General features: G+C 32.9%; 3 protein-coding genes across 4 annotated transcripts in view; 1 reads left to right on the top strand and 2 right to left on the bottom strand.

The window, feature by feature from the left end:
• Window positions 1-48: 48 nt before the first annotated feature.
• LOC101492396 (uncharacterized) lies at window positions 49-951 on the bottom strand. Its single transcript, XM_004512132.1, has one exon. The coding sequence runs from the start codon at window positions 949-951 to the stop codon at window positions 49-51; it is 903 nt and encodes a 300-aa protein (XP_004512189.1).
• A 4,432-nt stretch (window positions 952-5,383) lies between these two features.
• Window positions 5,384-9,278, top strand: LOC101489485 (protein SGT1 homolog A). Its single transcript, XM_004511496.4, has 10 exons — window positions 5,384-5,771; window positions 5,848-5,917; window positions 6,018-6,145; window positions 6,732-6,909; window positions 7,445-7,541; window positions 7,700-7,765; window positions 7,888-8,023; window positions 8,184-8,266; window positions 8,684-8,788; window positions 8,930-9,278. Exons 1-10 carry the CDS (start codon window positions 5,612-5,614, stop codon window positions 9,035-9,037), a joined length of 1,131 nt encoding a protein of 376 aa, XP_004511553.1. The 5' UTR covers window positions 5,384-5,611; the 3' UTR covers window positions 9,038-9,278.
• Window positions 9,279-10,546: 1,268 nt separating this feature from the next.
• The window catches only part of LOC101488928 (E4 SUMO-protein ligase PIAL2), a 9,329-nt gene continuing 5,447 nt past the window's right edge, over window positions 10,547-14,428 (bottom strand). For both annotated transcript variants that reach the window (XM_004511495.4, XM_004511494.4), the window contains exons 13-17: window positions 13,314-13,365; window positions 12,921-13,037; window positions 11,907-12,677; window positions 11,196-11,478; window positions 10,547-11,024 (exon numbers count right to left, since the gene is read on the bottom strand). In XM_004511495.4, coding sequence (XP_004511552.1) covers window positions 10,750-11,024; window positions 11,196-11,478; window positions 11,907-12,677; window positions 12,921-13,037; window positions 13,314-13,365 — 1,498 coding nt within the window. In that variant the 3' untranslated portion in view covers window positions 10,547-10,749. The remainder of the gene's footprint in view (window positions 11,025-11,195; window positions 11,479-11,906; window positions 12,678-12,920; window positions 13,038-13,313; window positions 13,366-14,428) is intronic.

The raw sequence follows: 14,428 nt of genomic DNA, 5'->3' as shown, positions 1-14,428 counted from the left end.
GACCCAGAATCATCATCAGTAATTGAAGAATTAATATATTTGGTGTTCTTAACAATGATCAACAATGTGTCCTAGCCTGTTGCAAAAAGTACATTGTCGTTGAGGAGCTCCACCTCTGCCCCGACCAGATCCGCGACCTTTACCACGACCTAAACCATTTCTCGGATTAGCATTAGAAGTACCATGGATGGAAGAGTTCATTAAAACCTTAGCATCAACACAAGGACCAGAAATTTGTCGTTCTTGCTGTAAAATTAAAGAAAATGCTGTGGTTATATCAGGTAGGGGATCCATCATCAAAATTTGGGTTTTTACCGTATTATAATTGTCACTGAGGCCTTTTAAAAAACAGGTGAGGGCTTCAGAGGATCGATAACCTAACATTAATTTTTGTAAACTACACTCAGATGAAGAAGAGCAAGAACAATCTGTGATGGGTCGTAAAACCTCTAACTCCTCCCAAAGAATACTCCAAGCAGTAAAGAAATCAGAGACCGATTTATCACCTTGTTTAATAGAGTGTAAATCTTGAAGCAGATCAGAAAAACGAAAATGGTCTCCTTTAGAAAAACGATTCTTTAGATGATCCCATAAACTTTTTGAATTCTCAATGTGTATTGTACTTTGAGCAATAGAAGGAGAAAGAGTGCGAGTAATCCAAGAAATTACCATCATATTGCAGCGCTCCCAAGCATCAAATAACACATCATTTTCTGCCGGCATCGGTAACTTGCCGTTGATGAATTTCGCTTTGTTCTTGGAAACCAACGCACGTTTCATCAAACGGCTCCAATTGTAATAATTTGGCCCTTGTAAAGTTTGATTTATAAGAAAAGCGCCCGGATTTTCGCCAGGATGAAGGTAATATGGCGATGATGGATTTTGCGATTCATCTTGAGAAATAGTTGCAGAGGTGGTAGATGAATCATCATCATCATGAGAACCTGCCATTGAAGCGTTCGGCGAAGGAAATGAGAGGAAAAGAAGCGCAAAACCAAGAAGAGAAAGAAGAGGAAGAAGGTGCGATTTGGATTTGGAATTTTAGGGTTTAGAGTGTGCTGCGTTGTTCTGTTTGGAATGTGGAGATTTTTATTTTTTATTTTGAAAATTTAAGATTTTTGACAAATTGGGTTTAAAAGTAATAAAAAGGAAACTTCTGATACCATAATGAATATTTACTGAATATACATCATTCTTTATTAATTGAGAAAGAAAATACAATATGAGTATTTATAATGGCCTATCAACAAAATAGTTATAACAACCAAAAAAGTAAAGGCATGATAAAACTAACTAATATAAAACTAACTAATATAAAACTAACATGGTTATCCAATCTTTAATGTACGTCTAAGAATTAAACTCACATTAGTAATAAATGTTAACTCCATGTATTTCATTGTAGATACTATTTTTCTAGTTGGATAAGTCGGTCATGTATTTGAAATGTTTTTATAAATTTATTTAAATTTAATTGAATATTGATACGGTTTTTTTTTTTACATTACTTTTTCTCAATATTGTAGTTTTGGATCTGAGGAATTAAAGACAATATTGATTTTAAGATTTATATTTGTTTCAATTTATTGTATGAAAATATTTCTAATTTCTTTTAAATACTATTTTACACTAAAATGGTTGATTGCATACTAAAATATTATCAAATTCGTTTAAATGTCATTAGACACTAAAATAGTTTTCATATAATATAATTTATGCAAAATGATAAATATTTTATTGTTACTAACAACAATCATATACTCATATATTCTATCATGCTAAAGGACATTATTTTCAAATTAATATTGTAACTTCTTTGTTGTGTGTTAAATACTTGATTTCTCAAGAGTGTGTTTGTACGAAGAAATTGAAACTTCAAGAGAATTAAAAGTTTTAAGCAATTCAAAATGCTTAAATTGCATTTTTCTCATTAGTAAATTGTGTTGTTTTTAAGATTAAAAAAAATGTTGTTTGGATTGAACGATTATTTATTTAAATTTTGGTTGTAATTTAAAATGCATTGGGGGGAAATGAAAATTAAAAAAGGCCAAAAATTTTGAAAATTTATAAGGAAAAATTTGTGACTTACATTATATAAAGTTAAGAAGGAATGTCAAATTATTACCTTAAGTAGTATTTGAAATTCTCCAATTTTGACAATACTTTATAAAAATCTTTTCATTTTAAAATTATCCAAATTTATCATCAAAAAATGAAATTTACATAAAAGAATTTGAATTACACTCTAAAATTACATTACCTCACAATTTTCTCATAAAAAAATACTCTAAAATTAATTTTTACATACTTAATTTTAAATATTTTGTAGAAAAAATTTGTAAAGATATATATTTTGTCACGTCCCTTGTCCTTTTAACAAATAATAATAATAATAATAATAATAATAATAATAATAATAATAATAATAATAATAATAATAATAATAATAATAATAATAATAATAATAATAAAACCAACTTTTCCCTTTTCTTTTTGTCATTTCACTTTTCCCCTCCTTCCTTCTCTCTCAGCAACCCATCCTTCTCCATTTTTTTTTTCTTTTCTTTTCTTTTCTTCTTCTTCTTCTTTCTCTCACTTAAAAGCCACAATAAATCCATGGAAAGGGTATACATTCTCTAAGCAAGCTTCCTCATATTTTTCCAAGTTCTTGGGTAAAATTTTTGGGTTAGGGTTTGTGTTCTAAGGAAGTAAAAGGGTACCTACCTCTTGAGAGTTGTTGATTGAGACTCGTTGAGGTAAATGCACAACTCTAATCCTAATATGAATTCATAAAAAAACGTAGTTTTGAGTAAAAATCTTATTTTTTGTGCTTAGAGTATATTTAAATGATTTTGATGGTTTCCTAGAGTTAGCTAAACTTTAGAATAAAGTTTTCTAAAGTCTTGGAAATATTTTTGATACTCAGATGTGTCAACTGAGACCCTGCCGGCTACTCTGAGAGTTGTTGGAGAGTAAACTTATACGATTCTCCATTACTGTAAGTTGACGACGATCATCGTCATATATTTTTATATAATGCTATTACTATTATTTTACTTGTTTTCTATATTAAAGTATTTATTGAAAAATTTGGGAAACACAACCTTTGAATTTTATCTCGATTTCGTCAATTATTTAATTTAATTGTCGTTGTTATATAATATGTTATTAGTTTGTTTTACCTATGAGTTAAAGTATTTAAATCTTGAATTGTTATGCGATTGAGTATGTTTTTCATGAATTACGATGAAATGATTTTAAATACGTATTTTGAGAAATCCTTGTTATAATTATTAAATCGTTAGCTGCGTTAGGTGCACCTAGTTATCTCGTTTTGGTTAGGGAGAGTTACCTGTTAGATGGAGCCGCCCATATGGGAAATGTCATCTGTAGGAGGAGAAAGCTATCAACGCGATGTAAGCTCCCTAATTGATACGTGATGATGCGTTGCGGGATTGAGAGGAGAGGGCCATCCGTTAGATGGAGCCGCCCCTAAGGGAAATGTCACCCTTAGGAGGAAAGAGCTATCAATGAGATAAAGCCGCCTCTTGATTCTAAAAAATTTGTATTTGTTACTTGTTTGATTTTATGATGATTTTGAGATCGATCATTTTGATTTCGCTTCGTTATTAAGTGATTTTTTTTAATATTTTTGTCGAACGGTTAAATTATAAGTCTAACGACTATATATGTTGATATATTTAAATTTAGAATTTTTTTTTAGATTTTTAAGTAATATTAAGATAACTGTCGTCCGATTGTAAAACAATTATTCGTGTCTTTTTGTGTTTCCCTTCTAATTGATTGTGGTTGTTGTCTCCTCACTAAGTCTTTGTGACTTACCCCTTTATGTTGCTTATTTTTTTCATATTCGCAAGCAGCTGAGTATGAATCTATTATTTGATTCAAGTCTCAACATACTTCTTTTTGGTAGGCCTCTTTGATCGAGGACCATTTTTTGTAACATTTGTTGAGTCTATGTAAATTGCAGCTATTCTGGAGTCTAGAAAGTCTATTTAGTTTTTTTTTTTTTGGGAAGTGTATTGAGCAATTTGATTATGTTATTTGAATTATGACTGGATTGAAAACTGAACAGGGATTTTATAAAATTTGGGAATGTTGAAGTTACAGAGGATACTCTGTCGAAATTTCGAGAAAAAGCATATATATATTTTTAAATGGTTAAAGAGCGATTTAGTTGTTTAATTGGTAAGTTAGTTGATAGACTTGTCAGACTAGGAGTATAGCTTGTGCGCCGATTACGGCATTAAATTTTTGGATCGCGACATGTTTATCCATAAACGGTTACACCACCCGCGAGTCTAAATTTAGTTTAAATGATTTATTGATGATTGATTTTGGTTAGAGTATTAGGTTAAACTTGAGACCATGTGATCGGACCTGAAATAAACTAATTAAGAGGTAAACAAATAATATTTTAAGTCAAAACTTTAGAATAGTTTTTTAATTTTATTTGTCTTTAATTTGAATTATAATAATTTTTATTTTTTTTAGTTAAGTGAGATAAGTTTAATATGGATCTAGAGAATTTATTTTAAGCCAATTTTAAAAATATAGTAAATTATTATTTAAATATCTTGTAAGAGTTTTATTTTAGACAAGTTTGAAATGAATTATAATTGTTCTCATGTGAATGTTGAACGGATTAGGTCTTATTCTTTAGTTATTGAATTATAACTTGTTTAAATCTTATGAATAGTTTTCATATCATTGTGACGATTCTTCACCGGTGTATTACTCACTTTTGATTGTGATGTTTCTTGATGTTCTCAACATAAGAAATCTTGTATTCTTTTTCTTCTTAGTTATTTTATTTGAAGAAGTCCCTTAATATATATTCAATTTTATGCGGAAGTACTTAAATTCACGAGACCGTGTCTATAGTATCATAATGTGATTAACCATTTTGAGGTATTGGACAAAAACTTAGACAAACTTAATCTTATATAAATTATTGATTTTAATATTAATCTTCTAATTTTTTAATCTGAAGGAATATTTATCAAAGTATTTCGATCAACTAATTCTTAATTTGTAAAACTTTTTACAATGAGCAACTATTATAGGGCAGCTGGTGTCAAGAATACATACATTTGGAAAATAATATGTTTGTTTTGTTTACCGGAAATTGCATTGAATATCTATTCAAAAATGCGAAATTATTCATGTACTATAAATTTAATTCAAATGATTCGGTTTCTTACTTTCTGAAAAGATATGGATTGATTTTTAAAATAATAAAAGCTAAAATCAGATATAGTTGAGTAAAAGAAAATATATGTAGCTAATAATATGTTTTATTCAGGTTTGAGTGTCCAATTTAATAATATCATAGTTTGTTAATGAAAAATAATAAGTATAATATTTATTATTTTTGAAGAACAAATAAATACAGTAGTAGTGATTAGCGAAAGGGATGAAACTAAAAGAAGATAGAAGGATCTAGAAAGTGGGTAGAATTATATCTTTTTTGAGAAATAATGTGTATTTATTGAGAAGAATATAATTAAAAACAAAAGCAGAGTTGTAGAAGGAAATACTTAAAGTTTCCAACTGACACCACCGTGAGAGCGAGGAAAGGGATTTGAAGATGGCGAAGGAACTTGAGAACAAAGCCAAAGAAGCGTTCTTCGATGACGATTTTGCCCTCGCCGTTGATTTCTACTCTCAGGCCATTCAATTCGATCCCACCAACGCTAATCTCTTCGCTGACAGAGCTCAAGCCCATATTAAACTCAACGCTTTCACTGGTCCAGAAAACCCCTTTTTTGTTTCTTCTTTTTTGTTTTTAATTAATTCACTCACTAACTTGTTTATATTTTGCAGAAGCTGTTGCCGATGCTAACAAGGCTATTCAACTAAACCCTTCCTTATCAAAGGCTTATCTTCGTAAAGGGTATTTATGCTTGCTCCTCTTCATTCACATATTTTATTTTTGAATGTTTCTTTTGGAATTGAATTGAATCAATTGGTGTATGTTTGAATTGTATTTGTAGGACTGCTTGTATTAATTTGGAAGAATATCATACTGCAAAAGTAGCATTGCAGAATGGTGCCTCTTTTGCTCCTGATGATTCCAGATTCACTAATTTGATTCAACAATGTGAACGCTACATTGCTGCTGGTTAGATACAACCTATTCATTTCTCAATAAGAACTTTTTTTTTTCTTTCTGTCACGTAGGCATATATTGAAAACTTTGTATAAAACCTATAGGTATTGGATTCATGGTTTTAAATTGTAATCTGCAATTGTAGCTGTAGTCATGACGTCGAATTTTTAGGGTTACCGTGACTGCTATTGTGACTGTATTCAAGTCCTGCAATTCTTTTTATAATATCAAGGATGGTGATGTATCTACAATTGCAATTTAAAACCTTGATTAGACAGTGAAGTGTTCATGGCTCCATGAAGTTCACTCGTGTGGTGCTTAGGATTGAGAATGAGTAATGAAGAGGCTAGGTTTCTATGTGCTGATATGCTAACTTGTTCACTTGATCTGATATTTGGATGTTGTGGATAGTTTGTTGAAAAGGTTTTTTGATATCCTTTGATGATAAGTAATCTGTGGTAATTGCAAAATTGTGCTGCTTATGCTTTGTTGTAAATTTCGTTTAAATCTTGTGTTTTAGCATTTCAGACAAACATCGTGCTGCATTTTTGTTTTACACCTGCATGATATGTGAGTCTGATGTATCTTATTTTTTCAGAGGAATCAGAAAGTCTTACTAGCATCCTACCACCAAATGGACCCAAAACATCTGTAGCGACTGTTGATGATACTCATGTGTGTGATAGAAGTGATGGTACATCCAAAGAATCACATAGAAACAGTCCTGCATCCCAAACAAATGAAACTGCAACTGCGCCAATAAGACCAAAATACAGGTTGTCTGAATTTTATTTCTCTTCTGTCCATGCTGCTGTTTCTTAATTCATTAAATTTTGTAGGAAAAAAGCTTAACATATATCACGGATGCCACTTTTTAGTCTGTCATATTTTCAGTCTTTCATTTTTCATTTAAAAAATTATTTTCTTGCAATTTTCCCTGGAGAAGGATGTACAGGCAGTGCGAACAATTTGATGATACCTTTACTTTATAGTTAAATATAACGATGATACTTCATGTTTAGATAAGCATATTTTGGGGCCAAAAAACTTCAGTTCAAAAGCTTTTAAAGGGAGACCATAAAGGAAAAAAACAGAATAGTTAACTGGTTATTTCCTTAAGGAACGCATTCATCAAACATGCATGTCTACACTTTATTGGTGTGGCTGGCAACAATATTAAAATTTCATTGGATTGCGGTGGTATTTCAAGTTTTTCTATTTCTCTTGAATAATTTTATGTATGTATCTTTGAATATATATTGAAACTACTGTCTCAACAACCTGGTTACTTATTGATTGATGCTTGAGCAGACATGAATACTACCAGAAGCCAGAAGAAGTGGTTGTGACAATATTTGCAAAAGGAATACCAGCAGAAAATGTGACTGTGGACTTCGGTGAACAAATTGTATGTTTATTTAACAGATGCTAGTTTGATTTCCCCCTTTACCAACTCTCAGTTAATCACTTCGTTTAACTTTTTTTGTTGAAAACTCCTCATATTGTGTATAACACTCTTAAGATATTCCTGGAAATTTACTAACTTGAAGTGCATTGACATTGCAGCTGAGTGTTACCATTGATGTTCCTGGCCAAGATGCCTATCATTATCAACCGCGATTGTTTGCAAAGGTAAATGATTTTGAAACAAGAGTTCACTTCTGTTTCACAAACAGTAACCCTTGAATTCACTATTTTGACTGTAGATTTCTGAGTAGCTTAACCTTCTTTTTCCTTCTGCATGAGCAAAACAGATAATACCTGATAAGAGCAAAGTTGTGGTGTTGACAACCAAAATTGAGATACGTTTGGCAAAAGCTGAAACTGTTAATTGGACATCTCTGGAATATAGCAAGGATGTGCTTCCCCAGAAGATAAGCGTGCCTACAAGTGAGCTGATTACTCGTGTAGTTTTTTGTTTGTGGTATCAATTGGTAGAATGGTTCCTCTTTCCATGGTCTTTGGAATTGCGAATATTATAAATAGATGCTAGCATAGCATGTCATCATTTTTCTAGTAATGAACGTAATTGAAATATGTATTTCTCCAGTTCAATCTGAAAGGCCTGCATATCCATCGTCAAAGGCGAGGACTAAAGATTGGGATAAATTGGAAGCTCAAGTGAAAAAAGAGGTTTTACAGCTATGCCCTGTTTATGTTTTTATTTATTTAGTGGGGTGTTGAGTGGATGATTTAGGCTTAATTTTGTATGAGTTTGGTCCATTCAATTTCATTAAAGCTCCCTTTGATCATTGCAGTTCTGGATAATGCAATTAGCTTTCTTTATGTTCTTGTTTTCTGTACATCAACAAAAATAAATTAATGTCTGCAATAAGTACAGATCAATGCCATGCCAAAAGTATATTCCAACTTGGCATATCAAAATTAAAATTTTGGACGTTTTGGTTAAGATGCTACCTATTTAGTATTTTTTAAAGCCAAAAGTTTGAATACATCAAGAACCAATTGTTTGTTAACTTCATCTTGTGAAACAAGGAACATAATACATGTTTAAATTATACTCTGACATATTAATGGTCTGGCTTTCAGGAGAGTGAAGAAAAGCTTGATGGTGATGCTGCTTTGAATAAATTGTTCCGTGATATCTACCAAAATGCAGATGAGGACATGAGGAGAGCGATGAGCAAGTCATTTGTGAGCATTTCACTCCGTGCTTGTTTTAAATTCTATTCTACTAGTATTGGTTCCAAAGCTTTTGTGCATAGTTTTTTTTTTTTTTTTTTGTAATCACTAACATTTTATTTCTTTGCCATCTTGAACTATGCTACTTTGCAGCTGGAGTCAAATGGAACAGTGCTATCAACTGATTGGAAAGAAGTGGGATCAAAGAAGGTGGAAGGCAGTCCTCCAGAAGGCATGGAGGTGAAGAAATGGGAGTATTGATTCAGTTTTAAGATGAATTTAACTTCTGTTATTTCATAGCCATTTGTCTGCTCCTTCCCAATCCCCTCCAAAATTGTCATTAGGTACTATTTAATTTTTGTATGATAAATTATTTAACTGGGAGAATGGCCTAATTTGTGTATGCTGCGGAAGTGGATTTTATTTTGTCGGGTGTATGTTGATATAGTTTTTGAACTTCTGACGATAAGCAGAATTTCAGTTTTTATCTTTTGGAGCGTTATTTCAGTCTTGTGGAAATGTATTTCACCATGTTTAGATTCCTTAATTTTATAAAAGCTACATTTTGGAGTTCCAATCATCTAATTTTGACTAACTCGACTTAGATTCATATCATACATTAACGTGCATTAGAACTTGAGAATATCCACCTAATTCGACTTAGATTGATATCATACATTAACACGCATTAGAACTTGAGAATGTCCACCGCTTTGCAAACGAGTGCTAGTTTTTTAGACTTTGTTGCACTTTAATACAGAAACAGATTCATTGACGTTAGCGCGGAAAAGGTGGCGTGCTTTTCACCATAGCCTTCTTTATTTTTATTTTTTATCAATGTAAAATAAAAAAGCTTTGCCTCTCAAAACCTTTTCCATCTCTTTGCTGCTGTCGCCCGGCTGTCTTTCCTTCCACTTTCGTTGCTGATCCACCACTAGACGTAACCAGAATTTCCCAAAAGTAAAATATATTACTCCTCAAGGAAAGGTTCCTATTACTGCTGCATGGAAGGCACTGCTGACGGTGAATCCGTGAGGATAAAGCATTCTTACGTGATACTCGCTTTAGATAAAGCATGGAAGGTTGCGCTTTTATGCCAATAGTAGTTACAGCATTCGCTTTAATATACACGTAATCATAAAAATCCGCTACCAAGGCAGCGAGGCTGATTTCAGAAGATATGTGAAGTTGGAAGTTTGTCTTGTTTATGAGCTGTTTGCAAGTTGGGAGGGAAAATATGTAAACTACTTTGGACGGAAGAGGAAAAGGGAAATTAGTCCTCTATTCGAAAGAGTATCTTTTAAGAGAAGTGATGAAAATACTTTATTAATATTCTTTTTACTTTGAAAATCGTTCAAAACTAAAATGACAGCCTACATTGTCATCTTCAGTAAAAGATCGGTTATCAACGTCCTTACATCTAAGTGTTGATTTAACAAAATTGGTATTTATTTTTAAGGCATTTATACTTGTTTTATTTACTTTTTGCTGATCAGCACTGTCTTAATAATGAGAACAAGTGATACCACGGAGTGGAATGTTTCACATTGGCAGAAGTATTTTAATACAATGGTAATGAAATATACATGTGAGTTTATGGTGGTATGGTATTTACCATTACTTCTACATAAAAAAAATATAAAAATAAAAAACAAAATAGAATTACAATTCCCAAATAAATCATGTTCTATTAATTGCATATTATATTAGCCCCCGAAATTGCTTTCACTTGTCATGTCTTCAGCTTCATAACAAATCAATTCCCCATAATGACGTAAACAAAATATCTTCCTCTATTTAATTACTTAGTCAACGTTGAAAACGCTTATGTGAAGTTATAATCAAAATACCAGCATGTTCTTTGTGTTTCCCTATCTATTGTCAGTAATATTTACAACCAATGGATATAAAACATGAGCGCTCTAATACGTTATATCTTTCCAAACATGCACAAATAAAGGCTCCCAAAAATATTACGGTCTCGAAGGATTATTATGAGCATTTCTACTGTTAGCAATAAGCACATCCAGTGGGGATGTTGTTCGGACTGGTTGTGCACCTTGTGGTCTTGAACTTTGAACTTGTTGGGATGATGGCATAATTAGTCGCTGCCTAATGTCATCAGTAAGTTGCCGATCTGTGAGACTTCCACGCATTCGTGATGTAGGACGCCAATTCTGATCTGGTTGAGAATTGAACAATTCGTTGGTCCTAGAAACTGCTTGTACTGGCGGTCCTCGTTGCTCCCCTGTTAACCCCCAGAAACTGTCAGCTTTAAAATATGGGGCTTCTACACAAGTTTGATTTTGAGATGAAATGGATTGGGACTGTCTGGCAGCCACGGCAGTAGCAATAACCCTAGCTTGTTGGCTATTGACAGTAGCTCCAGCTGTCCAAACAATCCCAGCTTGAGAATTACCTTGTCTGGCAACATGTGATGAAGCCATAACCCTGGCTTGTTGGTTATTTGATGGACACCCTTGCTGGACGTGGGACCATTGGGTATTCGATGGTTGCATGGGTTGGTGTGCCCGGGGATTTAGAGTTTGCTGCAGGTGTGAATTTCTAAAATCATTCAGCATACCTGCTCTGTATGGGTTTTGCAAATGACTTGGTGCTCGGTTCTGATTTGGGGCTGACATATTAACTGATGGCACTCGGTTCTGAGTTGTGGCTGACATATTACCTGGTGGTACTCGGTTCTGAATTCAATGAAAAGTAAAACTTAAGTACAAGAGTCGTAAACACCAAGAAACAACATAAAAGCAAGGTTTCTCTAAAGATACCCAGATTTATAAATGAACAGTCACAATACAGGCATCAATTACTAGCACAGTAAAAGACATAAATAACTAACGAGTTCACCAAGTATAATTATTAATTAGTTAGTACCAACTACCAAAAATATAGCAGAAGGAGGACTGGAAAGAAATAAGACACTCACGTTTGCCTCATCAGTGGTTTCCTTTACATTTGATCTTATTTACTTTCTTTGAAAAGATAGATTAATGTTACTGTTTCCTCCTTTCACAAAACCAAAATTTGTAGTTCCGCTGACTTTTTGGGTCAAAGAATGTTTAAACTATTTCAATCATAAAAAGAGTAACGATAAAGCACTAATAAATCAAACCTGTGTTGCTGCTGAGACCTGAGACATATTCAGTGGGGCTTGAGAAAATAGTTGCTGTCTTTCTAGGTCACTCAGTATGGCATTGTAAGAATCTGCGGAGGCGGGGTTGGACAAAGAAACATGAGGAGTAGCAGACAAACTGCTGGTAATCAAGGAATCCAAATTAGTTACTGAATTTTGCTGTGATCCTAATGTCTGAGATTGGATTGGGAGGGCCTGAACAGCTACTGGAGTCCTTTGAATATGTCTCGGTGACACGGATGAACTCCCATATTCATTAGATGAATTCATATAATTCATCAGCTGCAAATTATTTGATGGAAAAAACTGGTTATGCATGGCAGAATTTATGGCAGGAATAATGTCATGACCCTCGGCTTCCTGATTAAATGGCGGAGAAACAGCATCAGCCAGAACGGGATGGTCGATACCAACTGTAGGGGCATCAGACCCACTGTTGTTCATATAAAATCCAGCCCAAAAGTCATCTTCTATTTGAACGCCAGAAGAAACAGAGGCCTGGAAAGGCTTTCTATCTGTAGTTTCACAAGTGTCCATTATGTCCAAATAATTATCTTCGGTGAGGTCCAAAACATCAGGAACGGTATTAGGGGAGCACGTAGTTTCTTGTTGTTCAGTCTGTTCCTTTTCACGATAAGCGGCCTTATTCTGTATCTTATCCACCTCATGGTCATTTTGCAAGACTGCCTTCCACGATCCATCAGCATGGACAATCACTTCCAAAACGTTCTCGCCAACATTCTTCAGGATCTTTATTTAAAAAGAGGAAAATAATTGAGGTTTATTTTTCTTTTCTTCCAACCTTTCTTTTATCCCTAAGGTCAACTTGGAGTGCCATTAAAAATTGGGAGAGAGGGAAATTAGGGCAAGAGATTAGTATGAAAAACAAATCACTAAATTCTTCATTCCCAATTTTAAGGTGATACCAAATTGACTCTAGGAGAGAGAACAAAAAAGGTAATTTGATTGAAAGATTAAAGAAAATCAACTTGCCTCAATCATTTTTCTGTCAAGACGAATATCTGTGTAGCAGACATACTGATTGCAATGGGGGCAGCGCCAGGATGGCCTCTTAGAATTTATGTTAGTGAAGTTGTCAAAGTCGAAGCACTAGAGAGTAGAGAACAAAATGTAAGGTAGAGGAGAAGAAACAAGCAGGGAGAAGAAATATAAGATTTTCACTTTATCCTAATAAGTATTATACTGTAGACATTTCGGTCACACTCAGTACTTTTTAACTTTAATAATACAAAAACAGACATTAAATGCAAACAATAGGCTTCTTAGCCACATTAACTACGTATGGTATGTAACAGGTATATAATTAATCAGCAACCACTCTCAGCATTCTCTACATTAAGTGATGCTAATACAGGAATCACTCACCTGGAAATGTTTGCATGAATGCCCTTTAACTGGAGTCTTGATACGCGTAAAGCTGTTTTTTAAAGATGAAACACAAAGGACTATCAACTTTTATTAAATTTTTTTTTTATAATATAATTATCATCCAAAAGTAAAAAACACAGCTTTAAGGAATTGAACAGATGATCTTAGCATAAAGTATGCAAAGTACATTCCAGTGAAAGAGGACAACAAGCTACAAGATAAATATAAAGAAGCCTGCAAAAAAATCATACTTGCAAGAGGAAGAAACTTTAAAAGAATATTGTGAATAGTTGAATGCTAAAAATTGTTAGTAAAAGTTACTGGTTGTCATAAACTGAAGTTACCAGCTCATAATTTGGATAAGCTTGCAGCTCATAGAAGGCATACATAAGAAAGTTCATGAACTAATACCAATTACCAAGCAAGGAGAATACACACAAACGCAAGAGAAGCATAAAAGATAAAAAATATTCTAAAACTAATATATTTGAAAAGGTTTCACTCTCTGTCCAACAATAAGGTTGAAGTGGCAAAAAGAAGGGCAATGTCAAATGGTAATACATTAAAAATCAAGTATCGGATAAGAAATATTAGGGTTTTAAGATTAGAAAAGATTTCCAGACTGGAGGGTTCTGGATGAAAGAACAGACATATCATATATAAATATTCATTGAGAAAATTGAACAGGAGTAAAAGGAAAACTTTCCAAAATATTTAATAATTAAGAATTATTAATGTATTAGACAGTTAATTAAGAAATTAGAACTAGAGGCCGCATGGTCATTTACTCATTGATCATCAACATCTAACCCTAGTCCAGCAAGGAATTGCCTTAAGATAAATAATATCTACGACACGAACTCCATTAATTTGAAATTACAGAAATAATACTGAGCGAATAAACTAAAATAACTCAAATTAGAAATCAGTTGAAATATAATTTTGACATGGTACCTCTGACTTTCTACAATGAACAGCTGAAATTAAAGTAGTTCTAAAAATAAATTCAACACAAACATAGCAAATGACTTTGAAAAGGAGATTACATTTATACACCAAAACGTCATTAGACCATTAACAAGTGAATTGTCAACATCAACAAAAGGGAAAGA

This window comes from Cicer arietinum, chromosome 8 (genome assembly GCF_000331145.2).
Source record: "Cicer arietinum cultivar CDC Frontier isolate Library 1 chromosome 8, Cicar.CDCFrontier_v2.0, whole genome shotgun sequence".
Taxonomy (NCBI): Eukaryota; Viridiplantae; Streptophyta; class Magnoliopsida; order Fabales; family Fabaceae; genus Cicer; species Cicer arietinum.
This window is presented reverse-complemented; position numbering and strand designations above follow the sequence as displayed.

Excerpts from the sequence above, each read along its gene's own strand:
- LOC101492396 (XM_004512132.1), bottom strand. The coding sequence starts at position 951 with ATGGCAGGTTCTCATGATGATGATGATTCATCTACCACCTCTGCAACT.
- LOC101489485 (XM_004511496.4), top strand. The coding sequence starts at position 5,612 with ATGGCGAAGGAACTTGAGAACAAAGCCAAAGAAGCGTTCTTCGATGAC. Across the intron at positions 5,772-5,847 it reads TAAACTCAACGCTTTCACTG|AAGCTGTTGCCGATGCTAAC; the intron begins GTCCAGAAAACC and ends TATATTTTGCAG. Across the intron at positions 7,542-7,699 it reads TGGACTTCGGTGAACAAATT|CTGAGTGTTACCATTGATGT; the intron begins GTATGTTTATTT and ends TTGACATTGCAG.